Source organism: Bubalus bubalis, chromosome 2 (assembly GCF_019923935.1).
Source record: "Bubalus bubalis isolate 160015118507 breed Murrah chromosome 2, NDDB_SH_1, whole genome shotgun sequence".
Lineage (NCBI taxonomy): Eukaryota > Metazoa > Chordata > Mammalia > Artiodactyla > Bovidae > Bubalus > Bubalus bubalis.
Window position 1 is genome coordinate 43,209,775 of NC_059158.1, and position 24,542 is coordinate 43,234,316.

The following is a 24,542-nucleotide window of genomic DNA, read 5'->3' on the forward strand; positions in this document are numbered from 1 at the left end:
GGGCTCTCCGAGGCCACCAGGCCTTGAACTCCTCCAGGACAGACTATGCCTGGCCACCCTGCCCCTCACGCACGTACAGGGCCTGGCACAGAGTAGGTGCTCAGTGAATGCCTGCTGGCCTGCCCGGAGCACCACGTCATGGCCCGGGGGCCTTGCGTGCTCCCGGTGGGAATCCTTGGATACGTGGGCCTGAGGACACGGCACCCCCGCAGCTGACCCCAGTCTATTTCTAGTCCCCTGGCCCCCATCCAGCTGCAGCACGTGTCCTGGGAAGAGAATGCCAACAGACGCGGCCCAAATTCTGCCTCTGCCGCTTGCCAGCCTTGACTTTGGAGCTTGTGAGAAGGTCAGGGAAGCCCCCAGGTGCTTCTCGGTGAGATGAAGTAGCGCATAAGCACGCTTGGGGTCTGGACTCAGATGCCGCCCTGGTATGTGTCCTTAAACCTGTTCCCTAGCCTCTCTGGTCTCGGGGGCTTCCTCTGGACAGCACAGGCTCCTGGTCTCCGGGTCCCACAAACCAGGCTTCCTGCCCACCCTGCCCTCACTGAGTGACCCCATCTGGGTGACCAACCCCAGACTCTTCAGCAATTGAGCCCCTCCCCAAGCCATTTCCCTTCTCATAGCGGGAGCCTGGGTCAGGGCAGGGCCTGGTGTCAGCCAGGGGGGCAGGGCAAGGACCCAGTGGCAACCCTGTCTTTCTGTGGCTGACACGGGTCCCCGCTTTCTCCTCACTGTCACTCCCAGGCTACAGCTCCTAGGAGAGCGGGACCCAAGGACATGGGAGCAGCGGTCTATTGACCAACAGACCAACAGACAGAGACAGACCAACAGACCAACTGCCCTTTCCAAAGTACGTCCACTTCCTTTGTCAACTTTTCATCACTCATCACAAGGCCCCGCCAGCAGCATCAGCAGGGCAGGTGTTGTTTCCATCTCACAGGGGAGGTGATGGAGGTCCAGAGGGGGCAGGCGCTGGCAGCACCAAGCCAAGCCCTGGCCCTGCCTCCCATCCACGCTTTTGACTGTCTGATGGGCTTGGATGCAGGCTCTGAAGCCAGCTGCTCCAGAAATCACAGTCTGTGTTGAGTCTGAGGCTGCTCAAGCTGGGTGAAGTCCCTGCCCTCAAGGAGTTAGAGTCTTGGGAAGGAAAGAAACACTGGAAAATGGAGCACAAAGAGTTGGGACATGTGGGGGCTGGAGGGGACATGAGAAAACTCTCTGGAGTAGAGAGCTCCTGAGTTGGGGCTCAAAAGATGAGGGTTCTTTCAACTGAAGTAGAAGAAACTCAACTCCATTTGAACAACAGGAAAAGGACTTTTCCTGGTTCATCCGGGTGTTCAGAGGGTGATGGCTGCACCAGGCGCCTTCTCTGGCTGTCAGAGCTCACAGCCCGAGGGGGTGACAGCTCCCAGTGTACACGCCGAAGCCCGAGAAACCCCGGTGGCTGGAGAGAATGTTATCTCAGTAGGTCAGAGAAAAGTTCCAGGATGGAGAGGGTGTGTGTTGGACCCCAGGTCGGCAGTGGGTGGATGTGGGAAGGGCATTGCCCGCGTAATGGATGAGGTGGGGGGAACAGGAGGGGGCAGATTTCACCCCCTGAGGGGCTGGCCTGAGGGGGACTGAAGGGGAGACCAGCCTTGGGGACCTGTGAGCAGGAGAAGGAAACTCTAGTAGACCCAGTGAGCTATGCCAAGGACCTGGGACTTGACCCCAAGGGAATAAGGTGGCTAGTAAGAGGGACTATCAGGCATAAGGTGATCAAGGAAACTTCAGATATGAGCTTATATCTGATTCCCTTCTATGACCTTAGGCAAGGCATTTTAACATCTGGGCCTCAGTTTCTTCACCTGGAAAATGGGCACAGTAAGTTACCTGAAAGGGCTGCTATGGGGACTAAGAAGACATGGCTTTGTGGTTGGCCATCAGCAAGGCCCTGGGACAGGGCGTTGAGGTTTGCAGAGCATTTTTCACAACCTTATCTCACCCCTCACCACAACTCTAGGCTTCCCTGTTGGCTCAGACGGTAAAGAAACCGCCTGCAGTGCAGAAGACCTCGGTTCGATTCCTGTGTTGGGAAGATTCCCTGGAGAAGGAACCTTTTAGCTTCCTTGTCCACTCTGGTTTTCTTGCCTGAAGAATTCCACGGACAAAGGAGCCTGGCGGGCTACAGTGCAAAGGGTTGCAAAGAGTTGGACATGACTGAGTGAGTAACACTAATACCACAGCTCTGAGAGTTCCTCAGAGACAGGGAGGGGGAGTTCGGCAGGTTCCAGCCAAAGTCGCAAAGGTGGAAGGTGACAGAACTAAGGTGTGTATTTGGCTCAAACCCTGAGCTGGTGTCAGAACACCGAGCTGGATGGATCGAGATGCTGGTGGGGTGCGTGTTAGCCAGAGCCCCTTATTTGACCCTCCCTCCCCCGGAGCCCACAGGCAGGTTGGCCCCAGGTGAGCGCCAAACCTGCCTTGAACCCACCACTGACATCCCCCCAAGCAGCCTCTTAGCACTGCAATCCATGAAACCCCAGCTGATGGATGGAGGGCCCTCTCCTTGCTACCTCTTAGGTCTTTCCAGCCTCCAAAGGCAGCTTTGTTTGCTTATTCCAGGCCTGGGTGGGTATAATCTGTCCATTCTCAGCACAGTTTAGCCTGGTCCATCCATTCAGGCCCACCATTCCTGGGGACACCTATGAATTGCTCCTTTGGGCCCAAGGCAAAGCTGTATCAGCATTCAAGGAGCAGCCTTCCCAAGGTCAAGGTTTTCTGTGGTATGACCAGTTCCCTTCTCAATGCCACCCAGCAGTGAAATGGCCTCTCTGGCTGCAAGAGTATTCTGTCTTCCTCTATCTGCCCATCTTCTGTTCTGTCTCATATAGAATCAGGCTTGGCTTTGAGTAATAAAGATACCACTTAACAAAAACCAAAGGTCTGCTTCTCTCATAAAAGTCCTGAGGCATGCAATCCAAAGCCAGTATGAAGGTTTTATGCAGTCCTCAAAGACCTAAGCTCCTTCCAGCTCACTGCTCCACCATTTTGTTTTCATGGTCCAAAATGGCAGCCAAGATTCCAGCCATCACAGCTGCATCCCAGGCAGTAACACGGAGGAAGGATAAAGAAGAAGGAGGTAAATCATACATGCTAGTTTACTTTTTTTTCTTGATAGTTTACTTTTAAGAAAGAGTCATAGCAGATGACACATGACACTGCTGCTTGGTCACACAGTCGCATCTAGCTGCAAGGGAGCCTGAAGTAGTCTTAATTCCAGGTAGCCAAGTTCCCAGGTAAAGTAGGGGGTTGTTTATTGAGGAAAAGAGAATGGACATTGGGGGTAACTATCTATGACACCCCATCCATTCAATGAGCATTTATTGGATGCTCCCTGTACTTACCCATGTTACAGTACTTATAATGTGATCAATACCTTCGCGTCTCGTGAGCGATAGACCGTGCCTGGCATTTAGTAGTGCTCGGTGGCCATTATTATTAGTGGTGATATAAGCACAAGCTTCTGGGAGAACAGAGAGAAGGTCCCGCCTGGGAATGTTGGAGGTCTTCCTTTTTTTCTTGGTTCTGGAAGGCTGGGATGGTTGACGGTAGTCATCTTAGGAACTCGTGTTACCTCCCCGATTTCTATTCCATCCTACCTGTACCTTCTCAGGGAAATGACTCTTATGATTCCTGCTTACCAAGGCACCTGTGATAGCTAACAGCCAAGCACAGGCTCTCCAGGGTGAAAAGTGCAACCATATGGAAGAGAATTCTGCCAACAGTTATGGTGAGGGGGCTAGTTCTGAAGACCTTGGAATCTTCCCGAAGCCCTAGAAAAATCATACTGTAGATTGTCACACAATTGTGTGACTGCAGTCACACAGTTACTTCTGAAATTGGAAAATAACAATAAGTACTCTCTAAAATGCCTCCGTCTGGCAGCGTGGGGGTTGCAGATGCCAGGTGCCCTTCCAAGGTGATTCAGAGCAAGAGTCCCTGGAGGGCAGGGCAGCCCTCAACCCACCTGGCAGGATGAGGAAGACGCTGAAAGCTCGGCTACGTGGCCTTGCTTGGTCTCTCGGAGGTGGAGGAGCCCGGGTGGGTGCTGGGGCTGGAGCTCCCCCCACGAGGACTGTGGGGAGCAAGCTGCAGCTGGCTGACTGCCACTCCGGGCCTGGGAAAGCGAGCTACCGGTCCTTCCTGAGCCCCAGGCTATGATAGGCCTGCGCCAGGCCCTGTGGGGCACACAGAACTTAGGGTGGGTGGGCCTATGAGCCTTGGGTGTCTTTCCCCAAAGCTCTCTCCATCCCTGACCTGGGGAGCCAGACAGCGCCTCCTCCAGGAAGCCCTTGCTGACTTCCTTTGCCAGATGCCCACCGTCACTGTTCTCCCACGTCCCTCCACTGGGCTCTTTCCAGTGCTGACTGCTCCTGTTCCCTGCCCTCAGCTGACCCCTGTACCTTGCACGTAAGATGAACTCGGTAACGATATATCAACTATTGAATGAGTGAGTGAGTGAATGTATGAATGAGTGACTGAATGAGTTCCCGGGCTGCCAGGGGGTGGTTCCCCCAGCGAGGAGGGGGAGACCTGCAAGGGTTAACCAGGAGCCCGTCTGTGGTCTGAGGTAAGCAGGGAGCGTATTTGTTCAGGTAAATACGGAAGGATTACTTATAATGGGAAATCAGGCCCCGGCCAACTCTTCATCTCATGCCGCCTAACTTCCTCCCAGCACATTCCTGCACTCCGCCCGCGTCCACACTGCCCCGCAGACCCGGTCCCCTGAGCCCACTGCAGCCTCTCTTGTAAGCCCCCCGGCTGGGTCTTGCCACAGTGCCAGAAAGTGGCCCTGAGCTGGGGGCAGGGGGGCTCCCTACGGGGCGTGCAGCCCTGAGACCTCAGAGAGCTGCCCGTCGAGGGTGGCCAGGCCCCCGGCGGCCCACCCGAGTGCCACCTCTGCCCTCAGTCCTGCCGGCCCCTGGTACCACCGGTGCCCCAGATGCCTGGCTGAGACCCAGCAGCAGTCCCAGCTGCCCGCACCTCCCCCTGGCCCCCAAGGTTGGCGCTGCTGCGGACAACTCCTTGGGCACCAGGCAGCTAACGGGTAAGTCTGGTGGGGGGCAGTGCCCGGCCATGGGGGCTTTCCCTGCCAGCTCTGAGGAGGTGGGTGGTGGAGGGAACTTTCAACGCCCTCCTGAGTGTTGATGACCCTGATCTGGGTCCTTCACCCTCAGAAGCCCCGATCCCTGTGCATGCTGCCTGCCTGGTCTGCCCCCAACCCCGGGCTGACCCTAGAGCCCGGTTGAGCCCCCCGGCCTGGGGAGGGCGGCCTGTGATGCCCCACCTCTGTGATGACCCCGTCTGGGCTCCACACTGAGCCCACCCTGCCCAGCCTGAGGGGAGATGGCTCTGCAGGTGCAGAGCCTCGGCCCCGAGACCAGGCCGGTTCTGCTTGGCTAGTGAAACACAAGCAGCCTTTCTGTGGCTGCCAGCACAGCCGCTGTGCCAGGGGCAGGGTCTCTCAGAGCCTGGTCACAAGTGGGCAGGGCTCTGCTGGAACCTGGAGGCTCTGGGTCAGGGCCAGGGTCTGGGGTTGGAGCAGGGGCGACGGTCCCAGAGCCCAGGGGCTTGGGGGGGTGGGGCGGGCGTGGTGAGCACGGGAACCAGGGGATCTGAGTGATCGCCTTGGGTCCCCGGGGAGGCACAGTGCCTCTGGGCACATGGGGAAAACAGTACGGGTGAGGGCAGGGGGACCTGGAGGTGCCCCTTTCTAGGACTTGCCAGGTGCCTCCTGTGGGGAGGGAAGGAACTGTGTGGTGGGGATGACAATGTGGAGGGCTGAAGGGTCTCGGTGGCTGGAGCCTCCTCTGGAGCTGGACAAGGTATGTGTGCACACGTGCATGCAGGGTGGGGGCAGTGACCTGAGCTAGCCTGGGGCCCCTCTCCCCTGCAGCTGGGCCCACCCAGCAGCCCGCAGCCAGGCCTCAAGCGGGCTATCCCCTGCCTGAGAGCCATGGCCTTTCTGCTCCTCTTTAGCCAGGGCTGGGACTTGGCCTCACTTCCTGCCCCTACCTCCCTGATAAACAGCTTCACAGCCACCCCCCAGTAAAGCAACCATCTCCCCAGCTGCTCGGCTGAGTAACAGAGCAAACAGGCGCTGGGGCTGCCCCAGGCCCCAGGTGGCAGGCAGGAGATTACCCATCAGACGGGGTGCCCAGGCCAGGGCTCAGCTCAGCCAGCCAGTCCACTCACCCCTGATCACTGGGGAGAGGGCCGGAGCCAGGGACTCCCCGCACCCAGCTGCTCAGAGCTCCCCCAAAATTCAGAATTCAGAATTCCCGGGAAGTTGGGGAGTGGAGGAGGTGGTCTCTCATGGGGTCAGGGACCACCTGCCCCTTTGAGAGCCTAATAGGCAGCATGAGGGGCCCAGAGCTGAAAACTCAGCCCCTGCCAGACGCAGTTATTGTGTTACTGGTTATAAAACACTTTGGCAGATGCCATGTCACTTGGTTGCCATAAGCTTCTGGATTACACAAAACTTCTCTTGTCAACTGAGCCTGAGGAAATAGGGTAGAACTCCGTAGGTGCTCAATCAATGCTCAGAAAGTGTGACCCTGGCAGTGAGTGGAAGAACCAGGAGAGCCCACTTCCTGCCACGGAGGTGGTTCCAGCCATAAAGGGAATAATCCTGCAACAAACCAGAGCACAACTGTGTGCCAACCGACTTGGTGCAGCTGCAATGGACCTGGGGTCAAGGCCCTCTGGCGGAGGGCAAGAAGGGGCAGGTCAGAACCCGCAAGGTGTGACCTTAGGCAAGCCACTCTGACTCCCTGCGCTTGCAGCAGATTAGACAAGGTGGCCCTCTGTGAACGGAAGCTTCATGGAAGGAGCAACCTGGAGTAGGGTTTTGAAGGCTGTGTAGGAGTTGGTGGAGGCAGGCTGGCTGGCGGGATTTGCTGCTTTGTGAAGCTTGTGTGCTTTCCCAGTCTGGTCTCCTAGGCTGAGGTCAGGGGAAGTGGGGGACTCTGGCTCGGGCTCCTCCTAGAGGCCGTGGAGGAGTGAGTGAAGCCAGCAGCTGCCCTGGACCGGGCTAGAGAGCAGACTGACCTTGGGGCAAGTTCCAGGCCTCTCCCATCACCATTTTCAACTCTCCGCCCCCTCCCCCCCGCCCCAGACTCCACCCTTCGGGCCTGCCCCTCCGTCCAGCATCACCACCTGCTTCTTCCTTGGTTCCCCTCACTCTTCACCCTGTTACCTTTCCCTCCCTCTTCTCCAGCCCCATCCCCTCACCTGCCACCTTCCTGCATGCTCAGCCCATTGTAATTCGCAGGGGATTTCCATCCACCGTCCCCCTCAATCTCCACAAACCCTTTAAGACCTGCTATTAACAGCCCATTCAACAGATATTCAACTGAGTTTCTTGCCCGACTGCTGGAGCTAGGGTTAGGGCTCAAAATAGTGTGGGACCCTCCCCTGCCCTCACCCCACCCCCACCCTGTTCCATGCCCCACCCTGCACCCCCAGCCAAGAGAGTGGCCTGTCAGGTGGAACAGCTCTTCCCAAAGCAAACTTTGCACAAGCTGAGTTGCCCTGGGCCCTTCCTGACATTTAATGCCAGGCTCCTTCCCCTGCCTCGTTTGCATGTTCCCAGTCCAGGAGGTGCCCCCTGCCAGATTCTCCTCTCCCACTTTTCAGGGCCTCCAGACTCCTCCAGGTCACTCCTCCTAGGCCAGGGCCCGGAGGGGGACTCTGCGGGAGTCACATGGGCCAGAGCCCTTCCTGGGCTGTAGGAAGGGCTGATGAGGTCCTTCTGGGCCCGCCAGAATCCAAGGGGCCCTTCCTTTTCGCTCCAGCTCTGGGGTTGAGGAGAGGGTCTGGGGGTGACCGCCTGGGTTAGGGTCCCAGCACCTGGATCTGGTAACAGGGTGGGGCCCAGGTCTCTGCTCTTGGAGCAGCGAGTTGGCCTGAAGGCTGCTGGGACCAGTTCTTCCTGCCTCTGATGTCCAACCCAAGTCAGCCTGGTGGGCACGATGGAGGTCATGGGGTCACAGACTCCAGTGTCTGGACCAGAAGAGCTCTGGGAGCTGACTTACCTCCTGGGAGAACAGAGGAGGAGACTGAGGCCACGGAGACCAGGGGCTGCCCAGGGCCTCAGATACGGTGGAAACAGAGCAGATTATGAATCCCCGTCTCCAGATGTTGAGGCCTCGAGTTCTTTCCAGGCCTCCCACCCCTTTGGAGCAAACTCGAATACAGGGCTGAGCTTGGGGCTGAGGGGGATCCCTGTACCTGCAGACTTCAGGCATCCATGCCACCCAGACCCCCCCAATGCAACTTTTGTGGGGCTTGCCCCGCAGGTAGCCTGGGCGAGGCAACAGGGGTGACCCTAAAGAAGTTGGAAGGTGCCAAGACTTCAGCAGGAAAGAGGGCGGAGCTCAGCCTTGACTCCCAGTCCCTGCCCGGTCACCATGGACACATGCCCCCAGGCACTCACCGTCCCTGCCCGTCAGGTGGGAACAATCCTGGCTGCCCCAGGAGACCGTGGGGGAGCCCAAGCAGTTTCTTTATTTGGCCTTCACCTTGTCCCTGGAAGGGCTGGAAGTGGTGTCAGTGAGGCAGGATGGGGGAGGACAGGAAGTGGATGCCTGTGATCCCCTGTGCGGGAGCGAATGGGAGGTGGTGCTGGAGGTGGTTCACGCCTCGGGCTCCTGGCTGCCCACGGGAATGGTGGTCAACACAGAAAGCAAAGTTGCTCTGTGCGACCCCATGGACTGCAACCCACCAGGCTCCTCTCTGTCTACGGGATTCTCCAGGCAAGAACACTGGAGTGGGTGGCCATCTCCTTCTGACCTTCCCGACCCGGGGATCGAACCCGGGTCTCCCGCATTGCAAGCAGATGCTTTTACCCTCTGAGCTGACCACAGCTCCTTGATGTCCCCCGACTCTTTCTGATCCCCACCCCCATCCTCCTGCTGCTTGGCCCGACCCTGCTCCCAGGTCTCCCTAGGCCTGTGGGCTGGCTCCCCAAGTTAGATCTCCCCAGGTCGACCTTTTGCTCCTGCTAGTTGTTTCCAGCTCTTTCCTCTCTTTTATGTTGGCTGTGCTGTGCGGTGTGCGGTATATTAGTTCCCGGACCAGGGATTGAACCTGTGGCCTCAGCAGTGAAAGCCAGAACCCTAGCCACTGGATCACCAGCGAAGCCCCTGGATCTAGCTAGTTTGAAGAGAAGTCTTGGAGGGCAGGGGAGCTGCCTTTTCCTGGAAGTGTAGCAGCTGTCCCAGGAGCGGTGAGGGGGCTGGATGGGGGCAGTGGGCAGGGCGGGAAGGGCCTGTCTAGGGCAGCAGGAAGGCCGAGGCCAGAGGCAGGGAGGCTTCAGACTGCAGCAGGCGGGCCCTGGGCACTGGCCTGGGCAGGCCCGGCTTCTCTCCAAGGTGCTGACCGACTGCCTAGGGGTTCAGGGGACAGGCCCACGTGGCCCCTGCCCACTCTGCAGGGCTCCCAGGAGGCGTACTCCTGAAGCCCCCTGATTCAGACCCATTTATGTGGACCCAGAGGCTGGGATGGAGGGAGGGAAGGGCCAATAGTGGGGAAACCAGAGGCGGTCTGCCCCCAGGTGCTGGAGCAAGGAGCCTCTGGGCGGAGTGGCAGGCCTGTCACACCTTGCCCCAGCCCCTCCCCTCTCCTCCCAGGGCCTGCAATCCTGGGCCCTGGGCAGACTAAGGTTGTGTCTCAGGATTGAGGTGGGGGCTCGAGGCATATTTCTGCCCTCCCCCCACAACCCCACTGCGGGTAAGATCTGAGCAGGATGTGAGAGACAGGCTCCACCCTCATGACCTCCGGGGCCTCAGTAAAGACCTCCTGGTGACTCCCCGGGGCTGTCTGAGCATCTTTCTAATGTCCAGGTGGTCCCGAGGGGCAGGAAACAGCTGCTGTAAATCTCTGACTTTGGGTCCCCCTGCCCCCTCTCCCCTCTCTGTCTTCCTGGGGGACCACGAGGTACGGAGAGAAGGGGCCAAGGTGGTAATCCCTCCGGCTGCAGCCACATGAGTCTGCCCTGTCTCTGGGTCTTGGCCTCTACCAGCTGTTACCAAACTTCTTTGTCTGAAGTCAGAGCCAGTGCCTCTTGGGCAGGAGGGAACCAGGACATGCTGAGCCTTAATCCAGAAAAGATCAGCTTGAGGTTTTGGGAGCTGGAGGCATCGCTCAGGAGATGGGCAGCCCCTTGAGCCTGGGCTGTTGGGAGGGACCAGGACCTGGCAGAGCCCGGATTTGTCACAGGACCCTAGGGCGCAGTGATCCAGGCTGTGCTGTGTGACTATGGATACCTCCCAGCCATTCTCCAAGCCTATTTTCCCAGTGTCCCCATGTGGAGACCATCACCCACGAATGTACTCACGGCTGAACTGCACAGATGGGGAGAACTGAGAAGTCAGAGGAGGGAGTGGCTGGGGAGGACTTTGGGCTGAACTGTAATGAGAAGGAAGGGGCATTGTGGGCAGAGGACCAGCGAAAACAAGAGAAAATAGAGAAGAAAAGCCAAGTCAGGCCCACAGCTCAGGGTCCAAGGGAGAAACATGGTTCCCATCAGAGCCGGGATATGTGCTTTGCTCCAGACCCTGCCCCTAACCAGTGAATAAATCTGTTTCCCGCTCTGGGCTCTGGGCTCCAATGCTCAGAGGTGGGATCCCAGACCAGCCCCTGGGATCAGGCAGGGCAGGCGGTGGGGAGCCATGGGAGGTTCTAGAGTCCAGGGCTGCCCAGTGAAAGAGTGTTGGAGGGAAGCGAGCTTGACCATGCAGTGGAGTGAGCGGATAGGAGGCGCGAATGGACTTTGGAGGACCAAGCTGGCCAATCAGGAGGTGGGCAGAGCCCTGGGGAGATGGGACCAGCCAGAGCAGGAGCCTCCGAGGGCACGTGGTACAAGAGCAGAGGCCACCCATGGCCAGCTGGGGCCCTCGGGCAAGCTGTGTGGCCTCTCTGAGCTCTACTGTCCACATCCACAAAACAGGGCTCCTGAGTCCCTGTAGGTAGTAAAAGGGTAACGTGTACACATGCTCTGGGCACAGGAGGTACTTGACATGCGTTCTCTGCCCTCCAGAGGGCAGGGTCCAGCCCTAGAGCCTGGAGAAGATGCCAGAGTTGCAGGCTGGGCACACCAGCCCCCGGCTCGTTGACCAGAAAACCCAGGTCCCCTGGGCTGGGCTCAGCCTTCCACACTGCGTCCCACCTGCAGGCCATGGGCTCTTTCCTCCCGCCACACGGTTAATCATTAACTTCTTTTTCACCAGGGAGGTGTTGGAGCTGGAACCAAGCCTTGGTTCCTTGGCATTTAGGGGCAAGGTGACGGGGGGCTGGAATGTGGGGTGTGGAGGAGAAGGCGGGAGGTCTCTGCTGGTGAAGGATCCCCCGGCCAGGAGCCAGAAGACCTGCCTCTGAGTGGTTCAGTTCCCCACCGCAGCGCAGGGATGAGCGCTCAGGACCTCTCGGGAAGGGGGCGAAGGCGAGGGCTTCCGAAGTCTCTTGACTAATGTGTCAGGGATGTGTTGTCATGTCCTCGCCTGGCCAATGCTGCCCCCTGCCCTAGCCATTCATCCTCACTGACCCCTTGTGCCACTGTGCCCCCATCCTACCTGTGACCGAGGCCAAGCAAACAGGAGGGCCACGAGGGAGGCAGTTTCTCCTGCCTGTTGGAAAAGATTCCGTCTCCCTGGCACACGGCCCAAGGTGTTGGCAGGGACTGTCCTAACGTGGCAGGTCGGGGAGTTCTGGGGACGTGGATGGGGCGGGAGGCAGGCGGGGGGTGATGAGGGAAGGGCGGGGTTGAGGGGGCTCTCCAGGGGTGGGGCTCCCCGGGGGGTAGGGTGTGGGCACAGGCCGGGGTGGGGACTCAGGGCAGAGCGGGCTGTTGGCTCTGCCTGGGTAAATAATCTGGGCCCACAGCACACATGTGTGTTTGCACAGAAGGACTTGAAATGATTCCAGGCCTGCCCTCTGTCCCCCGCAATCCTGGCCCCCCCATCCCTGCCCACCCCACCCCACCCCAACCTTTCCTTCCTTGTCACTTAAAGGAACTTGAAAGGGAGACTTGAAATGAAAGGGAACACCTTTCTTTCTTGCTGGCATTCTCTGTGCCACAGGAAGAGCAGAGCTGCCAAGTCAGGTTGGGCAGGTTGGGTACTGCACAAGGGTGAGGAATAAGGGGGAGCTGAAGTTCCACTTGGGCTCCACTCACCAAGCCACACTACCCAGAGAGGAAAGGGCATTATTTTCTGAGTTGCATGCAGAAGCTGCGGCCCTAGGTATAGAAGCCAGAACCTTCCAGACAGGCCTCTTTCTCTACCCCATCTGCACATTGCGGCTGAGCGGGTCTACAGAGCTTCTAGTAAAGCCTCCCCCTCATCCTGGCCAGGTGCCTTCAAAGCAGCGGTTCTCAAACTTGAACCCCCATCACAATCAAAGGGCCTGTTGAAACACATTGCTGGGAATTCCCTGGCAATCCAGTGGTGAGGACTCTCAACTTCCACCGTAGGGGATACAGGTTCAATCCCTGGTCAAGGAACTGAGTTTCCACAAGCGTAGAGTGTGTGAAAGTCGCTCAGTCGTGTCCGACTCTTTGCAACCCCATAGACTATACAGTCCATGGAATTCTCCAGGCCAGAATATTGGAGTGGGTAGCCTTTCCCTTCTCCAGGGGATCTTCCCAACCCAGGGATTGAACCCAGGTCTCCCGCATTGCAGGAGGATTCTTTACCAGCTGAGCCACAAGGGAAGCCCAAGCTCACACAAGCGTGAGATGTGGCCAGAAAAAAAAAAAAAAGAAAAGGAAAGGAAAGAAATGCCTTGCTAGGCCTTCCTCCCTACCCCTGAGCTTCTGATTCAGTAGCTCTGCTGTGGGCCTGAAAATTTGAGTTCCTCATGAGTTCCTAGATGGTGCTGATGCTGCTGATCCAGGCACATTTTGAGAACACTGTTCAAAGTATAAATACCCCCAAGAAAGGACACATATGAACTTGCCCTTATCAGGTTTATCTGTGTTACGGGGAGCATGTATTTGTTAGTCATCTCCCACATCTGTCCTGATGTATTCTTGACTCTCAAGCCACGGAAGTATCCCAGGGACCCCCAGTTCTTTGGTATACGTATGCCTTGCAAGTCCCCTGCTTTACCCAAACCTCCAATATGGAGTTCCAGTGCTGTGCTCCAATGTGGGGCTAGAGAAAAGGGTCTGGGTGGAGGGCAGCAGAGCCTGGGGAAACGATGGGAGGGAGGCCTCTAGTTCTTTGCGTTGAGGCCGAGCAGTGCCCCCTGGGTGGCTTTGGTGGGGCCAGGGGGAGTGGGGGGTGACTTGCCGAGGGCCTCATTTGTCCCCTTGGGCCTCGGCCTTCTCTCCAGCCCCTGTAGCTGTGGGGAAAGTGGGCTGTTGTAAACTTGTACGTGGGCACCTCCCACCTGGGAGCTGCACGTTCCTCCAAGGTGTGAGGGGAGAGGAGAGGGCCCCGGGGGCTGGGAGAGGCTGCGGCAGCACCCTTCAGGGCAGGGCGAGGTGGGGCAGGTACCAGGAGCCTGGCCCTGAGTGGGGGTGGCTCCGTGCACACCCGTACCTGTGTTGCTGGGGGGCTGCCTCAGCAGCGTTGGGCTGGGAGTTTATCCATACTCCCCATGTGACCCTGTGGGGCTTCCCTGGTGGCCCAGTGGTAGAGTCCACCTGCAATGCAGGAGACCCGGGTTCAATCTCTGGGTCAAGAATACTCCAGTATTCCTGCTTAGGGAATCCCATGGACAGAGGAGCCTGGCGGGATACAGTCCATGGGGTCACAAAGAGTCAGACACGACTGAGCAACAGAGCTCACAAAACCGGCCTGTGGGAGGGGCAGGGGGCCGCCTACCCGATCTGGGGGGGTTTCGCCCTGCCACGCCCTCATTTGCTCCTTGCTGTCTTCACCTGGCCCCTGGGAGAGTATGGTGACCTTTTCCCTTCCCTACCCTCCTCAAGGGCAGAACAAAAGGAAACAAGCTTTGCTCCAGCAGAAAAGATTAGGAATCTGCCTGCAGTGCAGGAGACCTAAGTTCGATCCCTGGGTCAGGAAGATCCCCTGGAGAAGGAAATGGCAACCCACTCCAGTATTCTTGCCTGGAGAATCCCATGGACGGAGGAGCCTGGGGGGCTATAGTCCATGGGGTTGCAGGAGGCGGACACGACTTAGCAATCAAACCACCACCAGCACCACAGAAGGAGCTTCCTCGATTGGACAGCAGACTGGGATCTGGGTCGGGGGCCAGCCGCCTTGTCCAGCCTCAGTTTGCTCATCTGCCAAATGGAACTAATTGTGCCTTCCTTTGTGAGGACCGAATGAGATCAAGCACCTCAGGAGATTGTTTTAAACAGGTTACTTGTGTAAAAATACACTGCTCCCAGCACCCCGGCTTCCCTGGGGAGTAAGGGAGCCGTCTGTTTGCAGCTCTGCACCTCCCCCCATCTCAGCCACAAGACCTGTCTGCCCAGCCCCGTCTCAGCTGCCCAGTGACCCGGAAGCCCCAGCTCTCTCCCAGGCCCCGCCGCTGCCCACTGGGCTCCTCATCTCCATAACCAGCTTAGCGGCCCCCACGGGGACAGGGAAGCAACCGGGGCCTGACTCTCCTCTTCTGTTTCTGTAGACACAGCCGCCAGCCCAAGCAGCATGGGCAGCGCCAGCCCGGGCCTGAGCCCCGGGCCACCCGGCCGCCTCCTACTGCCCCCAGACAGCGCACTGCGGACAGGCCTGGAGAAGGCGGCTGTGGCGGGGACGGGGCCTGAGCGGCGGGACTGGAGCCCCAGCCCGCCTGCCACCCCTGAGCAGGGCCTGCCCACCTTCTACCTCTCCTACTTTGACATGCTGTACCCCGAGGACAGCAGCTGGGCGGCCAAGGGCCCCGGGGCCAGCGCGCGGGTGGAGCCCCCCGACGAGCCCGAGCAGTGCCCGGTCATCGACAGCCAAGCCCCGGGGGGCAGCCTGGACCTGGCCCCGGGTGGGCTGACCCTGGAGGAGCACTCGCTGGAGCAGGTGCAGTCCATGGTGGTGGGCGAGGTGCTCAAGGACATCGAGACGGCCTGCAAGCTGCTCAACATCACGGCAGGTGAGCCCCTCCTCTGCCAGAGGAGGCCACTGGGAGGGGCAAGGGCGCCGCCGTGGTCACCCCCAGAGATGCTGGTGCTTCTCCACGTGCAGCCAGCCCCTAACACAGCGGCGGCGAGCCTGGGAGCCCAGGTTCTTAGCCTCTCTGCGCCCCGGCCACGCCAGCCTGGTGTCCCCATGTGGCAGGCACCAGGTGAATGAATATGAGCTCTGTACCATCTGGTCCACCTCCTCCTCTCACACGTCAGTCCATGGTCCCCCGGCCTGTTCTGCTTCAGACTCTCCTGCCTCTTTGCCATCCCCACAACGCTCATGCCTCAGGACCTTTGTACTCGCTAGTTCCTCAACCCAGAGTGCTCTTCCCTCAAATATCCACTTGGCTCACCCCTCACCTCCTTCAGGCCTTGACTCAAATGGCATCATCTCGATGAGGCCTTTCCTGACCCTTCTACTGAAACTGCTGCCCAGACCCCCACCTCTTATTCCTCCAACCTGCTCTATTTCTCTCGAGGTTCCTACCGTCTGATATGCAGCATGTTTATCTTGTTCCCCGCCTGTCTCCCTCAATGGAATGTACATGCCCCGAGGACAGGGATTTTCACTAACTCCTGCCTCCCCTGTGGCTCAGCGGTAAAGAATCTGCCTACCAATTCAGGAGACGCCAGTTCAATCCCTGGGTTGGGAAGATCCCCCAGAGGGCAAGGCAACCCACTCCAGTATTCTTGCTTGGAGAATCCCATCAGAGGAGCCTGGGAGGTTACGGTCCATGGGGTTACAAAGAACTGGACACGACTGAAGCAATTGAGCACGCACACACACCCCCAGTTCCTGGGATGGTACCTTGGACTTAATAGATGCTCAACACACAATCACTTAATATGCCCTTATCCCTTATATGGGGGATTCAGCGTGGACACAGCAGAAAGGCTCCTCTGTTCGTGAAGCTGACGTTACAGTGACGAAACAGATCATAGATAAATAGATCAATGTGTCTCTGGTCCAGTGGGGGTGCAGGCTTGAGGAGGTGAGGTGTGTGTGTGTGTGTGTGTGTGTGTGTGTGTGTCTGCCGGGTCCGGGAGGGTGTGGTTGCAGAGCTGATGCTGCCGGTTGAGGGGCTGCTGGGGCCCCGTCCCAACCCGCTTTGCCTCTCCAGCTTTGGGTGTGTCTGAAGTATCTCCTTGGCCTTCGAGCCCTGGCATCTGAGCCTCCCACACAGGAAAGGTCCTCAGGCCCTACTCCTCCTCCCTAAAGTCATCTGGGCCCAGCCCCTGCCCCACAATAGTCTCAACAGGGGCCCCCCTTGAGGCAGCCCATGCTCAGGGCCCCCGCCCTCAGTGGCCCAACGCCGCAGCCAGCCCCCGCCTCGGAGGTTTTCCCACGGTGCCTCGGCTCCCGCCCCGGGCTGGGGAGGGCCCTGCCCTGTGAACAATAGGGACAGAAACAAATGGCTTTGACCCTGGGGAGGAAAATGGGTTTATTAGGTGGGGGCAGGTCGGTCTGCAGGTCACCCGCTTAGAGAGTGGTGTTCACTTGGAGGCCCCATTGTGTCTGAGCCGCAGCTGGGCCCCCGCCCGAGCGCCCTGCTGGGTTCACCCCAGGGCGGCTCCCCAGGGAGACGACTGGAGCCCAGCCAGGGACGCCCCTCTGGGCCTCGGTCCCACGAGCACCCCGCGTCCTGCCCTTTGCCCACTCGGTGCACGTGGGCTGAGCAGCGCCCTGACAGCCAGCCCTTTGTTAGGTGCTGGATGAGGGGAGGGAGCCCCTCAGTGTCTTGGCTTCCTCCTCGGTGGAACACGGTGTGAGACAGCGGTGGCGCCGAGCCCTGGTTGGGTTTTTCTGTGGTCCTTTGAGGGTTTCGGGAAGACAAGAGGAATCTGGGAAAGAAGCTGGGGTGTCTCTGGTATAGTGTCACTGTCCCCTCCAAGGCTGGGGCTCCCCAAAGGGCCCTTTGGAGGGACTGGGGGGGTCTGGAAGGAGCTGAGGTCCAGGTGAGATGGAGGTGCAGAAGCTCCAGCGCCGCCCCCGCCCTGAGCCATGTTTGCTTTTGGGGCTCTGGATCCTTCCCCTTATCCCCTCTCTTCTTGGGTACCCCCCTCCACAGAACCCCTCAAGCCTCTGTCTGGCCTGGAGGCCATTCCAGGAGAGCATAGGTTCCCACGGGGGGCTCCATCAGGGCAGAGGGGGCCCCCGGGGGCAGAGCCTTCAAGCAGACTCCGGGGCTGAAAGAGTGTCTCTTGCTCAGACCCCGTGGACTGGAGCCCTGGCAATGTGCAGAAGTGGCTGCTGTGGACGGAACACCAGTACCGGCTGCCCCCCGTGGGCAAGGCCTTCCAGGAGCTGGGGGGCAAGGAGCTGTGTGCCATGTCCGAGGAGCAGTTCCGCCAGCGCTCGCCCCTGGGCGGGGACGTGCTGCACGCCCATCTGGACATCTGGAAATCAGGTGGGTGGAGCACCCCCCACCCCACCCCCAGGCTCCAAGCCGGGGACATCAGGGGAGAAGTTAGGCCAGGATGCCTGGCTGTGGGTTACGGGGGAAGCAGCCCCTTGTGCCAACCTGGGTTCCGTTCTGAATCCTGGCCCCAGTGACCGCTGCCTCCCTGGACCCTGGGTGAGCCCTCCAGCCCTGACCCTCTGCCTACCCTGATCAAGGCCACAGAACCCAGGACAGAACACGCAGCAAGTTAAAAGTATAACTTAGACTGTGAGGACGCAGGACATTGGATACTCCGAAGTCCTCCTTCCTTGCCCTTGTAAAAATGTTGTGTTTGTGTTGTAGTTCATTAAAGCAGAAATAAGGCAATAAATGTACAGAATTTTTTAAAAAACAGACTGTTGTGAACCACAGTATACCTTGGGGGTACCCCTCGCTCGTCCCTCCCCTGGCCCCCCAATCCCCCTCCCTTGAGGTAACCACTGTGTCCCGTTTCTCTGGTACCTTGCTAAGGGAAGTCTATGCGTATACAAGCAAGAGTAAGTGTGACTTCCACCCTTTCCTAACACAAATAGTATGAGTTTCACACTGCTCTGTACTGGACAGTGTATCTTGGACCTTGTTCCCCTTCGTTGTTTGTACAGCAGACCTATTTTTAATTTTTTTTTTTTTTTTTTTGCGTGACTACATGGCTTTTGGGATCTCAGTTCCCCAACCAGGGATTGAACCCAGGCCCTTGGCAGCAAAAGCACAGAGCTCTAACCACTGGACTGCCAGAGAATTCCTTTTTTTAAATTTATTTGTTTTTATTAATTTTTGTTGTTGTTGTTGCCCTGGGTTGTCATTGCTGCCAGTGGGCTTTCTCTAGTCATGGCGAGTGGGGCTACTCTTCGTTGTAGGGCACGGACTTCTCACTGCTGCAGCTTTTCTTGTTGCAGAGCACGAGCTCGAAGGCACACAGGCTTAGCAGCTGTGATACATGAGCTTAGCTGCCCTGTGGCAAGTGGGATCTTCCCAAACCAGGGATCAAACCTGTGTCCCCTGCTCCCTGAGTCACGGCCCTGCCCCTTGGGGCCCAGGATGAATGAAGGGACAGGTCCCACTCTCATGGCCCGATCAGAGACCAGTGTCCAGCCCCCAGCCCAGGCCACTTGCCAGGGGCTGGCAAGAACAGTGCGCAGTGCCAGGCTGAGAGCCAGGTGGTAGCATGGGCAGAAGGCAGCTGCCTCCGCCTCCCACTGCCTTTTCTAGGGAGGGAGGCAGGTGGGAAGCCGGAGAGGGTGGAGGGGTGCAGGGATTTGGCAGCTGGAGGGCAGGGAGTATTTTTGTTATGCTGGGTTCTGAGTGGGACACCGTGCAGACCTCATCACCATGCATCCGTGCAAGACCTGTGAGGGGATGTCCCAGGCCCGTTTCACAGTTGACCAGCAGGGCTCAACATGCACTCTCCTCTCTGAACCAGGGGCCGCATGCAGAAGGCCCCTCTCAGCTGCCAAATCCTAAACTTTCTTCCAGGAAGCAGCTCTGTAAGCAGCTTGTCTCTCAGATTGGCAGGAGGGAGAGAGCCACCGGGTAGGGGTGGGGTGGGGTGGGGTGGGGCTTCTATGACCCCACAGTTCCACCCAAACGCCCTCCTCCTCCCTTGGGGGGGCGTATCTCTGGGGTCCCAACTTCCCCTCCTTGCCCCGCAGCTGCCTGGATGAAAGAGAGGACGTCCCCGGGGGCAATTCACTTCTGCGGTGAGTCGGGCAGGGCAAGGAGGCAGGCGGCCAGAGCTCCGGGTCTGGGGGTCGAAGGGGTGGCGGCCACTGAGGACTGGGGCTCCCCGCTCACCACCACCCCCTGACCACCCAGCCTCGACCAGCGAGGAGAGCTGGACGGACAGCGAGGTGGACTCGTCCTGCTCCGGGCAGCCCATCCACCTCTGGCAGTTTCTCAAGGAGCTGCTGCTGAAGCCGCACAGCTACGGCCGCTTCATCCGGTGGCTCAACAAGGAGAAGGGTGAGTGGTTTTGGGGGCAGGACGGGGAGGCTGTGAGATGGGGGGGAGCTGTGGTCCTGCCAGGCGCTGGGCAGGGGGCTGCAGCCGCCCCCACCTTTGCCTTGAATATCACACATGCACACTCACTGGACCCTGAACCAGCCCAGGGTCTGTGCAATCTGTGTCCACACCTGTCCCCTGCCAGGCTCTGCCTGCTGAGGGTCCCCAGTGGCCACATGCCCGGGACATAGCAGGGCAGTACAACTCTGCTGAGAATGGGACACAGTCTCTACCCTCAAAACATCAGAGCTACGCTGAGGAAGCTGGTGGTGTCCCGTGAGAAATACAGAGCAAACCACACAGGCAGTGTTAGATTTTCAAGTAGTCACAGTTTAAAATGCTTAAAAACAGGTACAGTTAATTTTAATAATACATCTGTCTAATCCAATATTATACATTCTTCTAATCTCAACATATAATTGCTATAAAATTATTAATGAGATGTTTTATTAAGTCTTTCAAATCTGGTGTGTATTTCACGCTTACACTGCATCTCAATTCAGACTGGCTACTTTTCAAGGACTCACAGCCACAGGTGGCTAGTGGTGACTGCCCTGGACAGCACAGGGCTGGATAGTGTGCGGGTGTGTGTTTTGGAAAAGGCCCAGAGCCGAGAAACCTAGGTTCTAGGTCCCATTCTGCCGTTAGTAGCTATGAGTACCCGGACTCCAATCTTCGTATTTGTGAAACTGACTAGATTCAGTCATCCAACAAGCCTTCGTTGAGCACTTCCTCTGGTTCCACACTTGCTCAGCCAACATTTATGGAGGATTATAGGGTCCTGGAGCTGTGGGGAGGATTCAGTGACACCCCATCCTCTAGGGACCTACAGTCTTGTAGGAAAACCAGCAGTGAAGTGAGCTGGTATGCAGAATGCATCTGGCTGCGATGGGACCAGCTGTACCTGGGTTGAGGAGGACCTCAGAGAGAAGCGACCCTGGGGCTGAGTGCAGAGCTCGGGAAGGGAAAGGGCTTAGGAAGGGGTGGGGAAGTTCCTACACGAGGTGTGGTGATCCCGTGTGTGTATTTGAGACAGAGTGAGCCGGTCCCCCAGGGAGACCATCCCACGATAGAGGACAGGGAGATCAGGGAACGGAGGGGTGATCTGGGAAGCCTGCCTGGAGAGGGTGTGCTGACCTGGGTTTTGCCAGGTGCTTTAGACAGAGAACTGGGGATATTAGTAATAGCCCCTTCCTCCTGGCTCTGCTCCAAGGACTTTCTGTAACCACTCACCAAGATGGTGGTCACCACAAACCCCTCTAACTGACTGGAAAAAGGGGGTCTCAGCTTCTAAAGCTGGAAAACGGCCAAGCCAGGATTCCAACCCAGGTGGGCTTGATTCCCAATCCACTCTTTCAACAGTCTCTTACCAATTCATCCTGCAAGAAACGGCTGTGTGGGCCGAAGCGGCTGAGAATCCCACAGAGGTCTTGCAGGCTGGGAAACTGCACAGGTGACCTTGCGAAATGAGCCGTGTCCACAGCCTGGAGCCCCACAGGGCTTCAGTGCGGGATGTTTAGGAGCTGGCGCTGGCAAGGGCCAGGCCTTCAAGGCCCTGAGTCACCCACCGCAGGCTCACCCTGAACCCAGGAGGTCTGTGAATCCACAGTAGGATCCCCCACTTCCCGGGCCCTGTGCTACACCTCCCCACACGTTGATTTAACCCTCAGCACACCCATGGGAGACGGTCTGTGGCCCCACAGCCTGGCCCGGCCCCGGGGCGACCCCGGCTCCCCTGACTCTGCGAGGCTGATCTGCTGGTCTTGGTCTCTCTCCCTCCTGCTCCGCTGGCTCTCCCTGGGCCCCCCGCTACCCCAGGCATCTTCAAAATTGAGGACTCCGCGCAGGTGGCCCGGCTATGGGGCATCCGGAAGAACCGCCCCGCCATGAACTACGACAAGCTGAGCCGCTCCATCCGCCAGTATTACAAGAAGGGCATCATCCGCAAGCCTGACATCTCCCAGCGCCTGGTCTACCAGTTCGTGCACCCCATCTGAGCACCGGGTCCTGGGCCTGAAACATGCCCTTACCAGACCTCCCTCCTGCCTGCCCTGCTTCGGCCAGACCCAGAGCTGGGAAAGAGGGCAGTCTGTGGCATCCAGAGTTCAAGGTCAGGGAGGGGATGCCCCACTGCTCCCAGAGATGTCAGTGAGCTCTCTGGGAAGAGAGCCCCAGGGTCGGGGGGTGCTTCCCCCTTGGGCCTGACTGCTCCACGGCCAGTCCACTGGAGGATGGGGGGAGGCAGGGCTGTCCTCGGTGTTCATGGCTCCCCAGGGAAGGGACCCACACTCTGTTGCAGCCTCTGACCCCAGATGTTCCAGAGCAGAGCCGACAGAATGGCAGTGACTTGGCCAAGGCCACTTGCCCTCCAGTGCCCTCTGTTGCCTGTCCAGCACTGCGCCTGGCATGGTGCCAGGAGACATCTGGACCCCCGAGTTGGGAAGCCAGGGGTGCCCTGGGGGCGGATAATAAAGAACCTAGGGAACTGATGTGGTCCCAGTGTCTGCAGTGAGTGTGAAGCACAGCCCAGAGGCCATCCATACTCAAGTCGTTGTGGTCACAGGGACCTGGGGTGGTCAAGGGAGGCTTCCTGGGGGAGGCGGCATTGAGCTGAGCCTAACAGGAAAGGGACAGCTGGTGGGTAGAAGCAGTGGGAGAAAGGCAGTGAGTCCTCAAGGCCCACGAGGGGCTGGAGAGGCCCTCGTCTCCCCTGGCCTGGTGTGGGCTGGAAGGGGGTGCTGGAAAGGGGAGCTGGAAGCGGGGTCTCCCACTTAGGGACTGGAGGGTCTCCCATGGGACTTAGGAGGGTCTCCCATGGGACTGGAGAGGTGGTGGCATCCTTCTGTCCTCGTGCTCTGTCGGGGGTCAGGACTTCCCCCCGGAGGGGCTGAGGGCTGCCCTTCCTGCAAGGGGACCCACAGCCTGGCCGCTGCTGGGCCAACCCGGGGGCTCTGGAATGGGCAGCCGTGCTGTGGGAGAGGGGGGCCTTCAGCCCTCCTCGTGGGACGCCGGCCCTGTAGTGAACAGGGGAAGAGAGACTGGCTTGTGGGCAGTTCCTCTCTCGAGGCCTCAGTGGTACTGAAGCTATGAGCCCTGTGAGTGGGGTGTCAGGGGCCAGAGCCCATGATGGGAGGGGGTGGGTCTGAGTGTTTATTTGTGAGCTGGCGGGGAGATGGGACCCTTTCTCCTGGGCAAAGGCACTCAGCTTCCTCACACCCCGCCTCACGTTTATTCATCCAGCTCAGGTGTCCTGAGGGCTGACTAGGTGCTTCGACTGCTTTTTTGCCATTTGTTGTTGTCGTTCAGCTGCTCAGTCGTGTCTGACTCTTTGCCACCCCATGGAATGCAGCACGCCAGGCTTCTCTGACCTCCACCATCTCCCAGAATTGGTTCAAACTCATGTCCATTGAGTTGGTGATGCCATCCAGCCATCTCATCCTCTGTCATCCCATTCTCCTCCTGCCTTCAATCTTTCCCAGCATCAGGGTCTTTTCCAATGAGTCAGCTTTTCACATCAAGTGGCCAAAGTACTGGAGCTTCGACTTCAGCATCAGTCCTTTCAGTGAATGTTCAGGGCTGATTTCCTATAGGATGGACTGGTTGGATCTCCTTGCAATCCAAGGGACGGTCAACAGAAACTGTGAGGTTATCCCCACCCGCCACTTTGCAGCTGAGGAACTGAGGCTCAGAGCAGTTAAGCGCTCGCTCCCAGTCACACAGCCGATCAGCGGCAGAACCCGGACCGAGCCCACAAGGACAGGGCTCTCTCCGCCCCGCCTTGCCTCCCGCTCCTGCCCTCGCCTCTGTAAGGCTCAGCTTCCCGGGAGTCGGGATGGGGAGCCAGCCAGCGGCACCTCGACCACTGAGGGTTAAACGCTGCCTGTGCTGCACCTTGTGCCCTCAGCAATTTTATTGTCTCCAGAAGAACGTTTACTCCTGGCAGTGAGCAAACAGCACCTTGGCATGTCAGCTGGGACTGCACCTGAGGAGGCGGGGGTGGGGGGCCTGCCCCAGGCCGGTGCCTCGCTGGGCCCCTGCTGTCTGCCCACCCCTGGGGAGGGGGCGGGCTGGGACCCCAGCCAGAACCCAGCTCAGCTTTGCTGAACTGGTTTTGTCTCCAGCCTTCCCCCGCCCCCCGCCCCCACCGGAGTCCCTCGAGCCACCTGCTCTCAGGTCCCTAGCAGGCCCTGGAGCGCCTCTGATCGCAGGCTGGGGCTAGAGGGAAGGGGGGAAGGGCATCAGGACGAGGAGTGGGGAGCTGGAGCTGCTCCAGAATGGCACCTGCGCCGCGGTGGGGCAGGGGGCCACTCCCTACTGGGTGGATCTGCCACGAGGCACGGAGGCACACAGGTCCCTGGCGGGCACACACCCATCCGGTGACAGCCCATGTGCTGGCAGCAAACTCCAGAAGCCTCTTCCTCCTGCACGCACACTGCCCGTCAGAGCCCCATCTAGCCTAGGACCTCCTCCCTGACCTTCTTCAGGGCAGCCCGCCTCCAGGGCTCTGCACGGAACAGCCTGTCCAAATACTTCGAGGTCAACTCGTGCCTTTATCTGAAGAGTTCTCTGTTCGACTCAAACCAGGGGCGTGTCCCTGGAGGTGGATCTGGGAATGAAGAATATGGGAGAGAAGCTGATAGTGTCCCCAGGTCAAATGAGCATGCCCTGAGGCTGGGGCAAAGCAGTCGGGGTGGGGGGTGACGGGACTCTAGTGTATTTGCCTTGAACAATGGTTTTGTGTCGGGACCCTGTCAGGCTGTCGGGGCCAGAAGGGCCTCAGAGAGACATCTAACCAACAGGGGTAAGGCCCAGGCTGGTGACTGGGACACCGTGAACCGACGGCCGGACTGGGACTAGACCTGGGACTCCTGCCTGCCCCGGAGGGGTCTGGCTGGAGTGGGGGAGGCTGGAGCAGGAACCGGGCCTGGAGCTGAGGCTGGGACGGAGCTAGGGGCCCAGAGCCCCAGTCTGGC

The 24,542-nt window shown here is 58.7% G+C and overlaps 1 protein-coding gene across 2 annotated transcripts; it reads left to right on the forward strand.

Moving 5' to 3' along the window:
- Window positions 1-1,977: 1,977 nt before the first annotated feature.
- On the forward strand, window positions 1,978-22,058 carry SPDEF (SAM pointed domain containing ETS transcription factor). Of its 2 annotated transcripts, XM_006050349.2 has the most exons (6): window positions 4,255-5,089; window positions 14,641-15,099; window positions 17,341-17,538; window positions 19,221-19,268; window positions 19,384-19,530; window positions 21,388-22,058. In XM_006050349.2, the coding sequence occupies exons 2-6, from the start codon at window positions 14,664-14,666 to the stop codon at window positions 21,564-21,566; spliced, it is 1,008 nt and encodes a 335-aa protein (XP_006050411.1). In that variant the 5' UTR covers window positions 4,255-5,089; window positions 14,641-14,663; the 3' UTR covers window positions 21,567-22,058. The 2 variants fall into 2 exon arrangements, with proteins under 2 accessions (XP_006050412.1, XP_006050411.1); XM_006050350.3 differs by lacking the exon at window positions 19,221-19,268 and having other exon boundaries at window positions 1,978-5,089.
- The last annotated feature ends 2,484 nt before the right edge of the window (window positions 22,059-24,542 follow it).